Source organism: Artemia franciscana, chromosome 19 (genome assembly GCF_032884065.1).
Source record: "Artemia franciscana chromosome 19, ASM3288406v1, whole genome shotgun sequence".
NCBI classification, from domain to species: domain Eukaryota; kingdom Metazoa; phylum Arthropoda; class Branchiopoda; order Anostraca; family Artemiidae; genus Artemia; species Artemia franciscana.
Window position 1 is genome coordinate 34,428,932 of NC_088881.1, and position 21,425 is coordinate 34,450,356.

Genomic DNA, 21,425 nt, shown 5'->3' on the forward strand with positions numbered 1-21,425 from the left:
TATATAGGGGAATAAGGGCTTCTTCCAATTTTCAAATTAAACATGCAAAAAGTTACTTTCGAAATTTTTGGGACGGGAGTGACAAAACAAAATAGGAAGGAAAAAGGAGCAATTCCCACCAACTGGCCTCCTTCTAAGGAAATTTTTCCCAAGTACTGTTTTTTTTTAACAAAAATCAATTTTTAAGGACTTCTGGACTTGCTGATTTTGAATCCGAGGCTATTAGTATAAAACATGTAAAATTAAGTACTTTAAGGAAATTTCGTTATCCCCTGGCATCGTGTTAGTTAATTCAGAATGTTAATTGATTGACTACACATGTAATAAGCCTGGACATGTCAAACGTTGTTGAAATCTGCAAGAAATTTCAATCCAACAAATTTAAGGGCCATAAATAGAAACTTTGGGTCGATTCCCAATCCAGCACAAATGGTGGCCTTTGCATCTTCTATTTCTATTTAGTTTTAACCTTCATCCTTCGACTTCAGCTACTTGTTTACTTTATTTGAATTGTTGTTTTTAGAAACTATGATAAGTAAGCAGTGAAATACTTGAGAGATTTTTCAGTGTCTCTTTCAGTGACCCAGTGACCACTGGGAGTGACCCAGTGACCTCTTTCAGGGACCCAGTGGATTTAGAATGTCACAAGAGAGCTCATTCTAACGGAAACTAAAAGTTCTAGTGCCCTTTTTAAGTGACGAAAAAAATTGGAGGGCAACTAGGCCCCATCCCACGCTCATAGTTTCCCCAAAGTCACAAATTTTGCGATAGCCATTTTGCCCAGCATATTCAAAACATTTAATAAATATGTTTTTGCGGATGGCTTAATCCCCCACAGTCCCCGTGGAAGGGCTGTAAGTTATGAACTTTGCCCATTGTTTAAATATAGTATTGGTTATTGGGAAGTATACAGACGTTTTTACGGGGATTTTTCCGGTGGTGATGGGGGGAGGGGGTTGGGGTACAGTAACGTGGAAGGACCTTTCTATAGAGGCATCTATCATGAGGGAAGAGAATTTCGATGAATCATCGCTGGATTTTCCAGCATTATTTAAAAATCAATGAGATAATAAATTTAAAAAACCAATTTCAACTGAAAGAAAGAAGAAATATCAAAACTATACACGAACAGAAATTATTACGTATATTAGGGGGTTTATCTCCTTCACAGTACCTTGCTCTTTACGCGAAATCATTTTTAGTAATTTCAAATAATCTATCTGTTCTAATTAAAGTGTATTTGTCATTTTTATTTTCACATACTGAATAGTAACAAGAAATATAAATAAAAGTTTTAATATGAACATATACATTAAAAAGCCCGATTTTCTTATGGCATTTCCAACATTAGGATTTTTTTTGCTTAGTTTAAAGCCACTCGACCAATTTTAGGGTCCATAGGAAATTCACTATGTTTCATTCGACTGCTGGGATACTTTATTAAATAAATCAAAACACAATGTTTTTCAAATGAAAGTAAGAACCAACTTTAATTTTTAAATGAAGGTAACTTATCCTGTGCATGAAGGGGGTTGTTGTTCCTCGACCCCCCTTTTATGCTAGAGACTTTACTAATTCTTAGAAGCTGTTGAATCACAGTGAAAATTTACTAAACAGTTTTACTCAAAAAAATATTTACGGCCTTGGGAACCCGAGAAAATACCAAAAATTAGCTTAAAAGAAATATTAAATGAGTATTTTTGCAATCTTGCAATCTCTTGAACAGCATAATTGTCGAGAAAATACCAAAAATCAGCTCGAAAAAAACATTAATTGGATTTAATTTTGCAGCTTTGGGAGTTCCTTGTGATCCCACCCACTATGATTGGACCCTTACCAACACTATTTCAATTTCAAAATAATCTCTTGAAAAGCATAACTGCCGAGAAAATACCAAAAACCAGCTCAAAAGAAATATCAATTGATTAATTTTGAAGCTTTGGGAGTTCCTTGTAGTGCTACCCATTATGATTGGAGCCTTACCAATACAGTTTCATTTTGAAAAATAATCTCTTGAAAAGCATAACTGCCAAGAAAATACCAAAAACCAACTCAGAAGAAATATTAATTGATTGATTTTGCAGCTTTGGGAATTCCTTGTAGTGCTACCCGCAATGATTGGAGGCTTACCAATACATTTTCACTTTGAAAAATAATCTCTTGAAACGCATAAATGCCGAGAAAATATCAAAAACTAGCCCCCCAAAAAATATCAGTTGATTGATTTTGAGATTTGGGAGTTCCTTGTGGTGCTACCCACTATTATTGGACCCTTACCGACACAGTTTCAATTTCAAAATAATCTTTTGAAAAGCATAACTGCCAAGAAATTACCAAAAATCAGCTCAAAAGAAATATGAATTAATTAATTTTGCAGCTTTGGGAGATCCTTGTGGTGCTACTCACTATGATTGAACCTTGCACACACAGTTTCAATTTCAAAATAATCTATTGAAAAGCATAACTACCGAGAAAATACCAAAAATCAACTCAAAACAAATACTAATTGATTAATTTTGCAGCTTTGGGACTTCCTTGTGGTACTACCCACTATGATTGGACCCTTACGAACATAGTTAAAATTTCAAAATAATCTCTTGAAAAGCACAACTGCTAAAAATTAACAAAAACTAGCTCAAAAGAAATATCAATTGATTAATTTTGCAGCTTTGGGAGTTTCTTGTGGTGCTACCCACTATGATTGGAGCCCTACTAACACAGTCACTCTGTTTACGAAGAAAGAGAGTAACAAATTTACCATCAAGCCCTTTCAAACAGTTCAAGGTAACGAACTGTAGTAAGAAGCGACCCAGCTCAATAATAACGAAAACCCTAAAAAACAGAATTTTAATTCCAATAGTTACCTCAAAAGAACCGTATTTTTATGTTGATTTTGAATATATAAGTTTCATCAAGTTTCGTTGTACCTATAAAAAGTTACGAGCCTGAGAAAATTTGCCTTATTTAGAAAATTGGGGAAAACACCCCCTATTAGTCATAGGATCTTAAAGATCACACCATCAGATTCAGCGTATCAGAGAACCATACTGTAGAAATTTCAAGCTCCCATCTACAATTATTTAGAATTTTGTATTTTTTGTCATAATCGATCACGGATCACGGATTCGTATTTATTTGTTTTTTACTATTGTTTTTTCTTCCCAGGGTTGATCGTATCGACACAGTGGTCCTAGAATGTTGCAAGAAGGTCCTTCTAACGGAAATTAAAAGTTCTATTGCCCTTTTTAAGCGATCAAAAATTGGAGGGCACCTAGGCCCCCTCCCACTCTCATTTTTTCCCAAAGTCAACGGATCAAAATTTTGAGATTATTATTTTGTTCAGAATAGTCGAAAATTTAAATAGCTACGTCTTTGGGGCAACTTAGGTGGTTACACCGGAGGATCTTTCCATAACGGAATCTCTCGTGGGGGAATGAATTTTTCCTTGGAGGGGAAAATAGATTTCACAACAAAATTTAAGAAATGTTTAGCAATTACATAAATAAATTAGTTTTTTTAACTTAAAGTAAGGAGGAATATTAAAAATTAATATGAACAGAAAATGTTACGTATTTATGGGAGGCTGCTTTTTGTCAATAGCTCTCTCTTACGCTTAAGTTTTTTTTACTTTTAAAAGAGGTTATTATTCGAATTAAACGGCCTCTGTGATTCAGGAGTCATTCTTAAATAACTGGAACAAAAATCAAACTTAGACTATTATAAGGTTATTATTAGTTTAAAAATAAAATAAAATTAAAATTCTGTTTTAATTCTTCATGTATGGTGAGCAAAAACTGAAACCTAAATTTTAACATTCAAAAATGTTCAAAAATTAGATATGAAAAAAAAGTTTCTTTACTGCAAGTTAGGCACAACATTAAAACTTAAAACGGACAGAAATTATTACGTATATGAAAGGGTTTGTCACCCTCATCAACGCCTGGCTTTCTACACTAAAGTTTACTTTTTCTCATAACTCTACTTTTTAAAACGATTAAAAAAACCTTTGTATAAAGAGCGAAGCGTAGAGGAGGGGACAACCCCTTTCGTTTATGGAATAATTCCTGTTCGTTTTAAGTTTTAATGTTGCTCCTTACTTGCAGTTAAAAAACCTGTCTTTTTTTGTTTAATCATTTATGAATTGAACCCAGTTTCAAGTTTCTTCAAACACATTCCGGTATTTTTTTTTTTCTGGTATAATTGGTCGCTTAGATACTTGACATTGTTAAACAAATAAAAAAAAAAATATAAATGAAAGTTTGGACGAACATGGAATTTCCAACAGAAGTAACAGCTTCTTAACCCTCGCTCTTTACACTAAAGTTATTTTCCTATATTTTTAAGAACAACTGCCTATTAAACATAAAATTATTGAATCGCAATAAAAAGTAGGTTTTGAACTCTTTAAACATTTGTCCTAAAGACTCCACGATATAAAGAATAAATTCTGTTCATCATAAGTTTTGATGTGGTTCCTTGATTTTTTAAAAACCTCTTTTCTATCATTTTTTTTAAACATTTATATTTCATATCTTGAGTGACGTAAAATTATATATTCACGGTAGTAATTAGAGCGACACTTGATCATGAACACAATTACGGATGGTATAGCAGAAAGCCTGGAAATTACAGGGTAGAAGATGAAACGCATTCCATAGCGTATTCCGGGAAGATCCACCATGGTCAATACTACACCAATTACTATGATTTTGGTGGGTCCGACACACCTGCTGTTATTTCCAAGATTTCTAGAATCCAGGTAAGAAAGTGATTCAGTTACATTTGAATAGAATCGGACGACTTTTTTTGTTTTTAACCTTTTGTCTTTCAATAGTCGCTGTGTTTACTTTCTTACGCTGAAATGCTGCATGGATTCCAAAAATACCGCATTGAGAATTTCTCCAGTTTTAAATTCTCACAAGAAAAACTCCTACCAAGTCCAAGGTGAAAAAAAAACCAAAGTCCACTGGCAAAACTTCCCTTCCCATGGAAAATCCCCCCCGCCGACTGCATGCTCCCCCATAACAAATACTACATGTGAACAATTGCAGATTTCAAAACTTGAAGCCTTTTCCCTCCACCCTTTGGGGGCCCGTTTCATCCCAAGAGGTATTGTTGCTAGACCTTTCAACTTTGTTTAACAAAATCGTTTTCGCGAAATTTTGGTCAGGTGACTTTTGGGAAAAAGGTTTGTTGAAGGTGGCTACCTGCCCTCCAATCTTTTTGGTCACATAAAAGGGACACTAAAACTTCTAATTTGCAATCGGGCAAGCCGTTTCAAGATCTTTCAGGACTATTAGTTGGATATTATCGACCCTGAAAAAAAAACTACAACAAATAAACATGCGTCCGTGACCTTTCTTCTGGCGAAAAAACAACAACAAAATTCCATATTGATGGGAGCTTAAAACCTCTATGGTAAGATTGTCTGATACGCTAAATCTCATGTTGCAATTTTCATTCAGACTCCTCGAATTTTCGGTGGTTTTCCCCCGGTTTTGAAAATCAGACAGTTTTTCTCAGGCTCGTAGCTTTTGATCGCTAACACTAAATTTAATTAATCTTATATATTTGGAATCAGCTTAAAAAGCCAATTCTTTCGACGTTTCTATTGTTTTCAAAATTGTGTGTTTTAGGGTATCGGTTACTGCTGGGCGGAATCCATCCTTATTTGCAGTTCGTTATCACGAACTGTTTGATAAATGGAGGGCATTTTATAAGTCTTGTAACGTTTGCTTGGTGACTTTCAAATCAAAGAATTTAATATGTTTCTAGTAACCAAAAAATTCGATTCTTTAAGGTATATTTTGCTATCAATTTAAAAGGAATCAGACATTTTTTTTCTTTTTAACCTCTCGTCTTGCAATAGTCGTCGTGTTTAACTAACGTCGTACTTAAGCTGGACTAAGTTCAGTTAACAAACGTCTTTTAGGTAAACACGTCTTTTAACAAATCTCTTCAAAAATTTTCTAGGTAACAAATCTTTTTGTTTGTCTTTTGCACTCCTATTTCTCTTTCCCAACGTACAAGTCAATGATCTTAACCGGAAAGTTTTGACAGCTTAATTCCCGTCTTCATTTGATGTTTTGCGGGCAAAGCACTATAGAAATTGGCAAAACGGAGAAAGAATTGTCTCTTGAAGTACGTAAATTAGTTTTTTAGCGTTATCATAGCTTTCCCTTTGTCTGTCCCTTTTTAATCAAATGAAAGCAGAGTTTAAGGCTTCTTGAACAGTGACGGGTTTGTGATAATTCATTTTAATGTAGTCAAGACGATCAAAGAAACTAATCAGATGGAAAAATCTGTTTTCTGGTTTCAAGAAGGGCTTATTTTTGTAAGTAAAGTATACACTATTCTTCTCCTTTCCAGTTATGTAATAGAATAACAAAGATTGTATGTCTTACAAATATTTCTTTATCTGAAGTACTTGCAATTTATCTAACTAAAAGAAAACTATAATGAAACTATATTTGTGATGCTTATTCTAAATACAATGTTACCTCAGTTTCTATATTAATTTCTCTCGTTTCATGTTATTAAATTATTCAATTACTGATAAAAGATCACATTTAGTATGTAACTAAACAAGAAAACGTTGTCGCACTTTGACAAAATTGTTTTCAAAAATCAATTTTTCTAAATGTAATTTTACCTTAGTCAACTGCTTCAAAAACGAGGAAAAAGAGCATAAATTCCTTAGTGTATATGCAGGTCCTTTGTTTACATTTGCTTTGTGTAAACTCTTTTGAAAAGTAAAGAAATTGAGAAAAAAAAAAAATTCGAGCCCTATATACCTTTGCTATATACAAGTGAATCCTTTAGATGGCGTGGGTTGGCAAAAATATGAAAAAGCGTTTAGAGACCACTCATTTTTAGAGAAAGGTTCTTCAAATCAATACGGGGCAAGGTCCCATACTTATATGCAGACACGGCATATTATATGCACATACGGTATGATTGCACTTCAAAGTAATGATAAACGTGGTGTAGACAAAGAGGGGAGCTAAAGCACTGTCGTAACAGCACTGAGGTATGACTAACTTAGATGATGACTATGTATCAGTTTCTAACTTTAAACCAATTCCCAGGTGCCTACTCTATTTTAACTTTCATAGACGGAAGGAAATAGATACTTGGAAGAATTTAGTTTTTTTTATAATGTTATAATGCACAAGATTGGATGGAAAGAGCATATTTTTGGAAATATGGATAAAAACTAGATACCACGATAATGACCGTATTGCACCAACATTTTAAAAGAATTGTGGTTATGCAACATAAAGCATGGATTGTCAGATCTACGGGAAGCTGGTTGTGAATTCAACTAAGATGATGTAGGCTATCTTATGGGATCAATCCATGTTGTCTTTGATTGTATTTGATATCAGAGAGAACCTCTTTGAATCCAAATTGGAAGTAAAAAATTTCATATCTGCTTTCGAAACTCAAATGATTGCAATCGAAGAAGAAGTATGCGCATGAAGGTAGATGACCTCGTACAGCTGGCAATAAATATTCAAGATTTTTCTCATCTTCATTATGCATTATTTGTAGGCTATTGGATGACAATTAAACAGCTGGTACCAGTTGTCTGTGAAATATGTTTACCGTATTTTTTTTCTTTTTCCAAACTTTTCTATAGGTTATTAAGACATGGGTAAAAAAAATATTTTTTCTTTTAGCGCAAAATGAAATTTCAAAACACACTTCTATTTCTCTTCTGGGGGTGGGAATTCAGACGGATCTAAGACAAGGATTCTTCCCTACCTTGCATATAAGTATGAATAGAAAACCAATGCTTTACTACGGTTCGAGTTCCAAATATGTATTACTATGTAAAATTTATACGCATAATTCAAACCCTCCCCCTCCTCCGAAAAAAGCAACAAAAATACCATTAATCCAACCGTGCAAGCTGAATCTTCTCTAGGTAAGAAGACACAAAGGTTACACAGCGTAGATATTAAAATACAGGCGTAATAAGATCATAAGTATTTGTAGTAAATATTAGTACTTCAGTATTTGTCAAGTAACGACACCCCCCCCCACGCAGACACACTTTTATGCTCAACAATAATTTGTTTTCCTTTCTAGGTCAGTGCTCCTAGCCTGGTAAGTGCTCCATTTTTCTCTTTCTTTTCTTTTCTTCTTTTTCTTAATTTCTTTCCTTATTTAATAATACATTTGTTGAAGGGTTTGATGTACTCCAAAGAAATGAAAGTTTAAAGAGGGTTAAGTATAAGTTTTTGCTTTTGCTTTTATAGTTTTAGACTCCGTATTTAATCTAACCTAAATCTTAAATATCATGAACTGGACAAAATTGAGTGACGGGATCGACTTAATGCTCTTCTTCTTCCAAAGTAATTTAAGACTTTTTCTGGCAGTCTCGATCCTCACCTTGGATATTTTAAGAAAAAAAAAATTAGACACATTAAAAAATCCCTTTTAGACTTCAGAAAAGTCCTAAAAAAGTCGTTTTAGTAAAAGTTAGATCGCCGATCAAAAACCTGTTTCCACTAACACAGTACTTGCCTGACTTTGATTGAGAAAGCCGTACTAAAGACGGGGCTTAGGCAAGTTCATATTGGTCTTTAAGAAAATTTAAAGTAAAATCCTTCTTCCAGCTGTGAGCGTATAGATCTGAAACTATGGATACGTACATTAGTGTGTATGATTACAAGACTATGTATAATAGTATATGTAATGAATGCAATACATACATATTGAATACAAGATATGGGTATTTTGTCCTTTTGCAGTAAATTTTAGTTGTAGTCGCAAAAGTACATGTTTCACAGGGAATGTAGAACTATTTGACTCTCTTATCGTCTCATATATAAACGTTTATCCCAAAGAGTACGGGTAACTTACAAAATTAGGAGCTGGCATTCGTACCGACATATATCCCTCAACACCATCCAGCGTTCGGCAGAACCTGACATTTGTTTTCAGAGTAATAATAAGAATAATTAATTAAATAGTGTCGTTAGTCAAATTATTGACGTAGCGTAGCAGTATTTCAGTACTAGTGTAAGACGGCAAAAGGAATCTGATCTTAATGCCAAATGTTGTCAAATACTAAACGACTTTAAGCTTTTTTTACCGACACTTAACACCATTTTTTTATTCTTATAAGATTCATTTAAGATATCGAATCATTTATTACATTCTTTGTGTTTCTATTACAATTTGTGTGTAATTGTGCTCACCCATTTCTCCAATTTTTATTCATGTATCTGTTTTTCGTATGGCGCTCAACAGTAACGCCATAAATCCCTAAGTGACAGTCCTTCAATATCACCCTTCAGTGGCAGCCCTGTAGTACCAGAATAAAGGACACCCCAAAAACCCTACGACACAGCTACAGGGCTATCCTCACAAATATAAATGCCTCAATACTACCTGAATGGGAAGACGTCTGGGTGGCCACAGCGATGAGAGATGACAGGTGACTCTTCTTGGATGCCCCTGGAGCACCCCTGGAGGCACAGGAGGATCTAAGGTCTAAGGTAAGGTTAATTTATACTGTGTTGAAATCTTTTTCTTGGAACTTCCTGACAGGGGGTTTCTGCTCAACTTGCCTTCTTGTGGAGACCCTTGGATGAATCTAAACACTTTGAAATAAAATAAAGGCATTTACCAAAAATTGTAATTAATATTTATTTAAAAAGTAAGAAATTAAACAAAAGAAATAAAAATGAAAATACAAACGCAAGAACGAAAGAATTCTTGGGGCGACTGGTTACGTCTAACGAATGAGTTTCAAAAGCACAGTTGAAATGAGCTTCGGCAGATGGACGGTTAACAGGATACATGGTTCCTGCCATTACGAAATAACCTTCATACACCACTTCTTCTAGTGTAGCGTCATAATGGTAGTGACCGCCTTCACCGGGTGTTGAGAAACATCCATTCCCTTAAAACACACATAAGCAAATTCAATACAATATAAATATGTGAGCGCGTTTTCTTTTAAAAGAAACCTTATTTAACCTAAAGCCAGACATGATAAGACTTTACTAACTAGTAATTTTCTATGAAAATAAAGAGTGTGATATTGAACTGTTCTTAGTACCAGATTATTCTTCCATCTTCCACAACAAGTCTGATTTTGACACTTGAAGTTAAATCTATATGCAACACTAGTACAATGCCTAAATTTTCAAATTTTACAGCGATCCTGAAGTTGCTGTTTCTCGGGGATTTTTTTTGTCTATTTATTAGAGGGGTGATTGTCAAAATTTTACAACAACAAATTAGAGCAGAAATAAATGTAAATAGTTTAGATCATGTGTAGAAGATGAATAAGGAAAGAGAATTTTTGACAACTTCCTTTACTGATACGACAACGACCTACACTTGAATGTGGGCCACTCTTTCGAGATTCCTCATAATTAAGAGAAATCTGTCAAAAGCCAACAGAATTTCCATAGAATAACTAGACACTGTATTTTAAGGAGGTTCAATCCCCTCCCTAATTTCATTTTTGCATTTAAAAGAAGGCGGCCGGAAGCCGACAAAATGTCCATAGAATAAGCCAGACTGACAACGGTTCGATAATTGTTAACATCGAGCGGAAAAAATATTATAATACGCACAACAAATTTGGTGTAATAATAATAAAAATGGTTATTATAAAATAGAAAATTTATTTTAATATATATCAAAAAAGTATAGTAACCTATGATAGGAAATTCGTTGGGACAGATATGTGATTTAAGGAGGTTTAGCCCTCCTCCCTCATTTCATTTTTACATTTAAAGGAAAGCTGGCCTAGAGCCAACAAAATATCCATTATTTTATGGATACAACTGACAACTATTCGGTTATTGCGAATATCATACGACGCACAGCAAGAGATTCTATTTAATAAAAAATGAAAATATTTGATTATATTATAAATGATCATACTATTACATTCAATGTCGCAAAAAGTATAGCAATCTAAGAAATTCATGGGGATATATGTTTAAAGGAAGTATATGTACCCTCCTTAATTTCATTTTTGCATTTTACCTTTAACTTTTTATCTAATTTGCCTTTTTGACTATTTTGAGGAATTTACTTCAGTAATTCCTCAAAAAAAGTGCATGGGTATCTGTACGAGAGCCACAATTGAAATAGAAAAAAAAATGTTTACTGGTTTTATTGTTAGGCCTGAAATGCGTGATCTATTCACAGTAAATAATGATTTACTATGTAATACTGAGAATAATGTGAATAATAATAGTAAAAAATAACAAAATTAAATACGAATAACCAATTGTATACAATTATTGGTAATTGTAAAATCTACGCCCTACCTAATATTCTTCTAGTATATTTTACTGACACTCAATCCTAATGAAATATACCAGAGAATTTGGGCTATATATTTTCACATTGGGGGGGGGGGGGTTAAAGTACATATAATTTTTTCTAGTTGAACTTTATATATATATATATATGCAAAATATATCATAATATATATTTTAAATTTTATATTATTTATGCTCCGACAAAGTATAAGGAGACATAGCGTGAAGGGTGAAAGGAATTTAGGAAGGAAGGACCCCCATCCCCCCTCGTACGCAGGGATAGGTATCTACCATATCTCTCTAAAACAGACCCCCCTTGAAAAGCTCCTTAAACTTATTTAGAATAATGAGCTTTGTCAATTTTAATTTGCATGGTTGTGATTTAGAGTTTGACTCCATGTTCTTTAAATAAAATAGAAATTCTTTAATTCCTAAGAAACAAAACTTTTATTTCACTAATTCCTCCAGCATCAACTATTAACATTAAATGCTCCAATTGAGACCATTTAATCCAAATAAAGCCTTCAATTGTGAATCTTGAATACTTCAAAAAATTGAGATTTCAAAGAAAATTGAAATTAATAGCAATTTATTAAAAACAAAACGAAATTAACAACAAAAAACATTGCTTTGAAGGGTTTCCTGTTGAACCTTACCTTAGACCTTATATCCTGCTGTGCTTCCAGGGATTTTTAGGCCATCCAAGAAGAGTCGTCAGTCATCTCACATCATTGTGGCCACCCAGACGTCTTCCCATTCAGGCAGAATTGAGGCATTTAGATTTGTGAGGTCAGCCTGGTATCTGCATCGTAGGTTTTTTTGGGGTGTCCTCTTCATTCAGGTAGAATAGAGCCATTTAGATTTGGGAGGTCAAAGGGCCCGATTTTTTTTAAATTTCTGTACTTTTCGAAAGAGTTTACACAAAGCAATTGTAACCAAAGGACATGCATATATACTAGGGAATATATGCTGTTTTTCTTCGTTTTTAAGCTGTTAACTAAGGTAAAATTAAATTTAAAAAAATCAATCTTTAAAAAAAAATGTCAAAGTACGACAACGTTTTCTTGTTTAGTTACATACTAAATGTGATCTTTTATAAGAAATTGAATAATGTAAATACATGAAACGAGGGAAATTGAAATAGAAACTAAAGTAACATTATATTTAGAATAAGCATCACAAATATAGTTTCATTATAGTTGCTTTTGTTTATTTCTGTTATATAAATTGCAAGTACTTCAAATAAAGAAAGATTTGTAAGACATACATTTTTTTTATTCTATTACATAACTGGAAAGGAGAAGAATTGTGTGTATTATACTTATAAAAATAAGCCCTTCTTGCAACCAATAAATAGATTTTTTTTTTCATCTGATTAGTTTCTTTGATCGTCTTGACTATATTAAAATAGATTATCACAAACCTGTAACTGCTCAAGAAGCCTTAAACTCTGTTTTCATTTGATTAAAAAGGGACAGACAAAGGGGAAAGCTATGATAACGCTAAAGAACTAATTTACGTAATTCAAAAAACAATTCTTTCTCCGTTTTGCCAACTTACGGGCTAAGATCATTAGCTCTTACGTAGGGAAATAGAAATAGAAGTGCAAAAGATAAACAAAAAGATATGTTACCTAGAAAATTTTTGAAGAGATTTGTTAAGACTTTTTTTTACCTAAAAAATGTTTGTTAAGTGAACTTAGTTCAGCTTAAGCACGAAGTTGGTTAAACATGACGACTATTGCAAGACGAGAGGTTAAAAAAGAAAAAAAAATGTCTGATTCTATTTAAATTGATGGCAAAACATACCTTAAAGAATCAAATTTTAGGGCAACTAAAAAGATATTAAATTCTTTGATTTTGCAATCACCAAAGAAATGTTATAAGCCCTAGAAAATTCGCTCCATTTATCAAACAGTTCATGGTAACGAACTGCAAATAAGGATTGATTCCGCTCAACAGTAACCGATACTCTAAAACACAGAATTTTGAAAAAAATAGAAACGTCAAAAGAATTGGCTTTTTAAGCTGATTCCAAATATATAAGATTAATTAAATTTATTGTTAGCGATCAAAAGCTACGAGCCTGAGACAAACTGTCTGATTTTCAAAACCGAGGGGAAACCACCAAAAATTCAAGGTGTCTGAATGAAAATCACACCATCAGATTCTGACGATTCTGACACCATCAGATCAGCAGAATGCTGACCTCTTTTAAAAGCAAAAAAAAATTTCAGCGTAAGAGAGCTATTGACGAAAAACAAACCCCCCTTAAATACGTAATATTTTCTGTTCATATTAAATTTTAATGTCCTCCTTATTTTAAGTTAAAAAAACTAATTTATTTGTGTAATTGCTGATCATTTCTTAAATCTTGTTGTGAAATCCATTTCCCCTTCCAAGGAAAAATCCATTCCCCCACGAGCAGTTCCGTCATGGAAAGATCCTCCGATGTAACCACCCCACACCGCCCCCCAACGAGAAAAGGTCCCCCTGAAAACGTCTGTACACTTCCCAATAACCATTACTAAATTTAAACAATGGTCAAAGTTTGTAACTTGCAGCCCCACCCCCGGGGACTGTGGGGGATTGAGTTGTCCCCAAAGATATAGTTTTTAGAATTTTCGACTATTCGGAACAAAATGAAAATCTAAAAATTTTGATCCGGTGACCTTGGGATAAAATGAGCGTGGGAGGGGGCCTAGGTGCCCTAGTATTTTTCTAGATGCTTAGCGAGTTAGAGCCCATCAGAAACTTAAGCATAAGCAATATCTAAAATTAAATTGTTATGACAACGAATAAACAAAAAAAAAAAAACTGAATAAAATCTATTTTATTTGTTGGCAAGCATTTATAGTATTAATCAAATTACTTCCATAAAAATAAAAGAAATACATGTGGAATAAATTTGTTTAATGATGCAGATTAAGCTATGTTTTTGTAAGGTTTGGAATCTTATTAGGAGAGTTCCGAAGGAAAATATACCCTATTTCCAAGAGCTCTAGATCCCTAGAGAACTAAAAGCACTGCAATAATTCAAAAGGAACTGAGACAGACCTTCACAGGGAAGAAAAGAAACTAAAACATGAATCTGAATTGCTCATCTTTTTATGTTGGCGTCTGATTTTGCCATTAAGACACGGTTAGAACAGTTCTAGTATCAAAAGCAGGATTTTCAAAGTTATGCAGCCCACTTTAGGTCATACAAGTTTATTTCAAAAATGAGACAGATAACAGCACCACAAATGTACGGTGGTCAGGGGACTGAACTACTGATAAATTTTTAATCACGTATCAAAGCAGAGCAAAAATACATAGATTCGTCATTGCGCACGCTCGAAAGTAGAATCAAGGATAAATACACAACATATGGTACATCCCAAAAATCTTCAATGGGGAAGATAGGAACGCGTTATGGGTAGGAACCTAGGCTATGGCTAGGCAGCAAAGTGGAAATTAATTTATGGTACATTAGAGACAAACCAAAGATCTCACAAAATCTAGGTAACACAATAAGAAATGGAGATAAGAGAACATAATAGATAAGAGAAATTGAACCAGAGTATATTGAGACGTATGAAATAAATGTCAACTTGAAACAGATCTTCAACTAAAGTGTATTTCCGCAGCTGAGCTAAGATAGTAATATATACTTATGCTATAATTATATTACTATACAGTAGGTATAACCATTTTACTATATCTAAACTATTTAAAAAATAATAACAGGGTAAAACTTAGATAAATCTATTTTCTTTCCATCTTCTATTATTTCTCTCCACATAATTGTAATGTGTATAAAATCGTGCCTTATTCGTCTCCAAATAATAGATTCGTCCTGACGGCGTGACGAATTTGGACTCGTCGTATCTGAAATAAAACAGTGCGTCAATTCACAATTTTTTTTCTGATTAAATGTCAACTTGAAACAGATCTTCAACTAAAGCCTTCCGTATTTCTGCAGCTGAGCTAAAATAGTAGTTTATACTAATGCTATAATTATATTACTATACAGTAGGTATAACCATTTTACTATATCTACACTATTTAAAAAATAATAACAGGGTAAAATTTACATTCTATTTTTTCACATTTTCTATTATTTGTTTCCACATGCATGAAATCTGCATAAAATCGTCCACAATAGTTTTGTCCACAGACGAATCTGTGGAATCTGACGACGAATGACTCGTCGTCTGTGAAATAAAACAATGCGTCAATTCAAAATTTTTTTTCTGATTTGTCCTTATGTGAACTTATTCTGACCATTCGCATGGAAACAACGATTTCCTCAACAACGGGGGATTTTTCCCCATTCAGCCCTACTCTGATCTTACGAGGGGGTTGAAATAGACCTCTTCGTAGATTCTATGGTGAGTCTCTGACTTTGTAGAGTCCGAAGAGAGAAAAAAGGAAGAAAAACATTCTTTCGTTAGAAAAGTCTCGCACATAAAAATCTACTTCTGGGGATGAATGACTTCCCTCCAGCTTTCAGCTTCGTGAAGGGTGAGCCCTTACAATGAACCTTAGTTACTTAGAATCCCAATAAAATGAATATTCCCTTTTTGCGCGTAATAGCATCTTTGTGTGATTGATTATTATTGACACGGATCATCCTTAGCTTATAATAAGATACCATGCGCTATTTGAGGATGTGATTGAAATCATGCACCACAACTGAATTACTATATTCATACAATTTTAAAAACTAAGTAAAAAATATGCATATTCAAACGAATTAAATAAATTACTACGTTACACACCCGATTCGGTTCCTCCAACATTCTCTTCCGTGGAATCTGGAATCTCTTCCGTGGAATATTCACCTTCTTGCTGCGATTCTGATTTTTCTGATTTAAGGGACTAAAAAAAAAAAAAAAAAATCAGTTAAAAAAGTCAACCAAAAAGAGTTTTTTATATGTTACACATCTACCATAAGCAGACATACACAGGATTTTTTCTGGGGTGGGGTTGATAATAGAAACAATTGAAATTTTATAATAGTACCCGGAGAGAGAGAGAGAGAGAGAGAGAGAGAGAGAGAGAGAGAGAGAGAGAGAGAGAGAGAGAGAGAAAGAGAGAGAGAGAGAGCTTATTTTTCTTTAGATTGGCTAAAGATTTTACACAGGTAGTCTTAAAACCAATTAGATCTTAACAAGGCTGTGGTATGTCTCTTATAGAAAGGGTGGTCGCAGGATGGGCTTATTGGATTGGTAGTCAAAAGTTATATTGCCCTTTTTAAAATTCAAAGTGATCGGAGGACAGATGTCGTATCGCATCCCTAAGCGTCGAATTTTCCCAAAATGCATTTGGTAGAAATTTTGATATGACCATTTGTTGTCGTAGAAATTTCCAAAAGGGCTTATTCGATTTAAAATTGCCAGAGCTAGTGTCCCTTTTGATAGTCAAAAGTCATTCGGGGCAACCCCCTCCCTCCCGCACGGCCATGATACAAAAACATTCAAATTAAATATAGAGATACCCAATTTGTTCAGCATAGTTGAAAGGTCTGGCAATAATGCCTTTAAGGATGGAACCCTCACCCCAAGAGCCCTCAGTAAACGTTAAAGGTTTTTATGGAAAGAATGATCATATAAGCTTTAGAGGTGGCTCATTGAATTAGAAATCATAAGTTTCAGTGCCCATTTTAAGAGTCAAAGTGATCAGAGGGTAGCCACCCTCCCCACGTCGTATTTTCCCCAAATGTGCCCAATAGAAATTTTGAGATAAACATTTGTTCAAAAATCAATAAATAATGAAATTCGAAACAAACAGATATTACAATAAATAGCCAAGTGAAACTAAAAACCAGCCAATATTAACATAAGGCTGATAACTCTCCTACCTACTCTCAATACCAGAGCACAATTTGCACTTAAATGAAAATAAAATACGTTTTAAATGTTGTTAATTTTTACTGTAATAAATATAAAATTATTAAAACTTTAAGGAATAAATATCAGTACATGAAAATTAAACTGACAATCCACGGTCATTTGTGTTTTGTTTTTGAACTAATCAAACAGTTTGTGGCAACAAACTGTAGTAAGGAGCGACCCGGTTCAAAAGTTTCATCAAATTTAGTACTACCCAGTAAAAATTAAAAGCCTGAGAAAATTTGCCTTATTTTGGAAAATAGGGAGAAACCCCCCCCTAAAAGTCATAGAATCTTGACGCAGCATTAAAACTTAAAACAAACAGAAATTATTACACATATGTGGAGGCTCATCTCTTCCTAAATACCTGCTTTTTACACTACATTTTTTATAGTAATTCTAACTATTTATTCTACGGCTTTAGGGATTCACGCGTCATTCTTAAAGAATTGGGATACAAATTTAAACTTTACTTAATTGTATGTTAATTTGTATGTTACGTATAGTCATATTTATTACAAATAAAAACGTTCGTAAAAAAACTAAAGTCCTAGTTGCCTTTTTAAATAACCAAAAATTTTAAGCTAATTGGTAAGTTATGCATAGTCATATTTATTAATAATAAAAACGTTTGTAAAACAATTAAAGGTTCTTTAGTTGTCTTTTTAAGTAGCCAAAAAATTGGAGGGCAGCTTGACCTCCTCCCCCCATCCTTTTTATCGCAAGTTTTTTTTTTATAGCTATTTATGTTTGGAGAGCCAAAATCAATCCCTGTATTAATTCAAAAACGTTCAGAAATTAAATAAAAACAAAAAGTTTTTTCAACTGAAAGTATGGAGCGACATCAAAGCTTAAAACGAACGGAAAATTACTCCGTATATGAAGAGGGCTGTTCGCTCCTCAACACCCCACTCTTTACGCTAAAGTTTGTTTATTGTTTTAAAAAGTAGAGCTGTGAGAAAGAGTCGAACTTTAGCGTAAAAAGCGGGGTGTTGAAGAGGGGACACCATTTTTCATATAAGGAGTAATTTCTGTTCGTTTTAAGTTTTAATGTCGCTCCTTACATTCAGTTGAAAAAGTTTTTTTTTTATTTAATGACAAAAATATCTTTTTTTTACAAATTAAGTTTTTAAGACAATTTCAACGAGTTTTTAACTTTTTTTTAACTTTACATACGTTTTTACTTATTTCGCTCCTAGTAGCTAAACAAAGAACCACTCGATATTATTTTATGTAAGAGACTTTGGACCGAATTATTGAAAAGATCATTGAAAAAAATCTTGGTTTTCTCATCAAAAAGTTTGACGACAGTGTGGTCGGGCATAAGAGGTAAGGGGATGGATAAAAAATTACTTTTTGTCTATACTGGTTTGCAACAAAATACCATTATTATGGAACCCTTTTTCGCGACAAAATTTGATATGGCAGTCAAATATGAAATTCATTTGTTTCAGCAAGATAATCACAGGTCAGGATTTGACCAGCTTCGATGTTATTTTTAACCACTTTTTAACCCTGTCTGGGTAGTCATATTAACCCCTCTGGCAATAAAAAAAAATATAGAAAATGAACAAACAAAGTTATAATCCTTATATAACATGATTCATAGTAATTCAAAGCTTAGAATAATAATAAAAAAAATCCAGAAAATAAAAGTTTAGAAAACTAAACATACAATTTTTACATTTTTGGATAAATAACAAGGAGTCAAAAAATACTAAAAACTAGTAATTGTCAAGACAAATTTCTATTTGTTTTTCTTTCTTAGGTTGATAAGAAGCCACACAGATTTTCCAAGTATTTATTCTATAATTCCTAGAACAATTTCGTTGCATCCTTGACAATTGTTTCTTTTTTCAGTTCTAAATATGTAAAAGTGATCAGATTTAGTATAAAATTTGGAAATTTTCAAACCTTGTGAGGGATACAGGACGCTTTACGGCTTTGCAAAATATATAATTAGGGAAATCTCTCTTTGCTTACTGTCGGACCTTTTTTGCTGAGCAGCTTTTATAAGTAAATTTATTCTTCAAACCTTTTATTTATTATAAATATTATCTTTGGGTTAAACTAGATTTTTTTTTTCAGTAAAATATACTTTATTTATCATATATCCAACCACACTTAACGTTTTTCTTATTACCTAGGGCCCATTTTTGTAATAATGTCTGTCCCCTGAAGGTATGCAATCAAACAGTTCGTGGTAACGAACTGTAGTAAGGAGCGACCCGGCTCAATAGCAAACGAAACTCTAAAAAACAGAATTTCGATGCTAAAAGATATATCAAAGGAATAGGATTTTTATGATGATTTTAAATATATAAGTTTCATTAAATTTAGTCTTTGTCATCAAAAGTTACGAGCCTGAGAAAATTTGCCTTATTTTGGAAAATAGGGTGAAACACCCCCTAAAAGTCATAGGATCTTAACGAAAATGACACCATCGCATTCATCGTATCAGAGAACTCTGTAGAAAAAATTTCAAGGTCTAATCTACAAAAATGTGGAATTTCGTATTTTTTGCCAGAAGACAAATCACGGGTAGGCTACGTGTTTATTTTTTTTTTCCCAGGGGTCATCGTATCGACCAAGTGGTCCTAGAGTGTTGCAAGAGGGCTCATTCTAACGGAAATGAAAAGTTTTAGTGCCCTTTTTAAGTGACCAAAAAAACTGGAGGGCACCTAGGCCCCCTCCCACGCTTATTTTTTTCCCAAAGTCAACGGATCAAAATTTTGAGATAGCTATTTTGTTCCGCATAGTCGAAAACCTTAATAAATATGTCTTTGGGGATGACTTACCCCCCCCCCCCCCCATAGTCCCTGGGGGAGGGGCTGCAAGTTACAAACTTTGACAAGGGTTTACATACAGTAATGGTTACTGGGAAGTGTACCGACCTTTTTAGGGGGAATTTTTTGGTTTGGATGTGGAGTTCAGGGGAGGGGGCTATATGGGAGGATCTTTCCTTGGAGGAAGAGAAATTCAATGAAAAGGGCGCAGGATTTTCTAGCATTACTATAAAAAAAAAACAATGAAAATATAAACATGAAAAAGTTTTTTCAATTGAAAGTAAGGAGAAGCATTAAAATTTAAAACGAACAGAGATTATTACGCATATGAAAGGTTCTAAAAATACTTTAGCATAAAGAGTGAGGTAATTAGGAGGAGATAAATACTTCGCTCTACGGAATTTTCTACGGCCTTTCTGATTCAGGGGTCATTTTTAAAGAATTGGGACAAAACAAGATTTAGTGTGAAGAGCGAGGTATTAACGAGGAGACCGAGCCCCTCATATATAATCAAAAATATAAGAAAATAAAAGTTTGTTACGTAAGTTAATTCTTAGGTTACGTATATTTTTTACTAATAAAAACGTTCTTTAAAAATTAAAAGTTCTAGTTGCCTTTTTAAGTAACCAAAAAATTGGAGGGCAACTAGGCCTCCTTCCCCACCCTTTATTTCTCAAAATCATCTGATCACAACTAAGAGAAAGCCATTTAGCCAAAAAAAGAATTAATATGCAAATTTCATTTTAATAATTTATTTACGGAGAGCCAAAATCAGACATGCATTAATTCAAATATTTCCAGAAATTAAATAAAAAAAACATGTTTTTTGAAATGAAAGTAAGGAGCGACATTAAAACTTAAAACGAACAGAAATTACTCCGTATATGAAAGGCGCTTTTCCTCCTCGACACCCCGCTCCTTGCGCTAAAGTTTGATTCTTTCTCACAACTCTACATTTTAAAACGATAAAAAACTTTAGCGTAAAGAGCAGGGCAAAGCCTTTAAACTTGTAGTAAAAGAGATCCAACTTCAACAAATGCATGGAGCTAAATAGCCAATTTGCTCATCGTGATGGTATAATTAACTGATTGTAGAATCTCTTATGTTCGACTGATTTATTGTCACTTTTAGCAGACAAGTTGGTAAAAGAATTATTGTTTATATACTATTTTAAAGCTAATATACCATATTCTTAAGTCAATAATATTCTTAAAACAGCTAATAAATTTTATTTTAAATAAGAAATTTTATTTTATTTGGAAATTAGCAACAATCAAAGCCAGGTGAAAAAATTAACTCTTTTTTCTTGACAATCCGTTTTGGGAAATTATTATTAAGGTTTTACATATTTTCGTCAGATTCAAAGAATAGCGTATACGCAGTCCGAATCATAATTTATAAGGATGGAGCTATGACAAATAGCTCAGAAACTTTTCTGCTAAGTATTTTGTTTCAGCGCCACTCCAT

The 21,425-nt window shown here is 33.4% G+C and overlaps 1 protein-coding gene across 1 annotated transcript in view; it reads right to left on the reverse strand.

Annotated features, from left to right (window-relative positions):
• Positions 1–9,646: 9,646 nt before the first annotated feature.
• Positions 9,647–21,425, reverse strand: part of LOC136039603 (uncharacterized) — a 33,383-nt gene continuing 21,604 nt past the window's right edge. Inside the window, exons 5-6 of the mRNA XM_065723474.1 lie at positions 11,954–16,159; positions 9,647–9,916 (exon numbers count right to left, since the gene is read on the reverse strand). Of these exons, the coding sequence (XP_065579546.1) occupies positions 16,052–16,159 (108 nt within the window). The 3' untranslated portion in view covers positions 9,647–9,916; positions 11,954–16,051. The remainder of the gene's footprint in view (positions 9,917–11,953; positions 16,160–21,425) is intronic.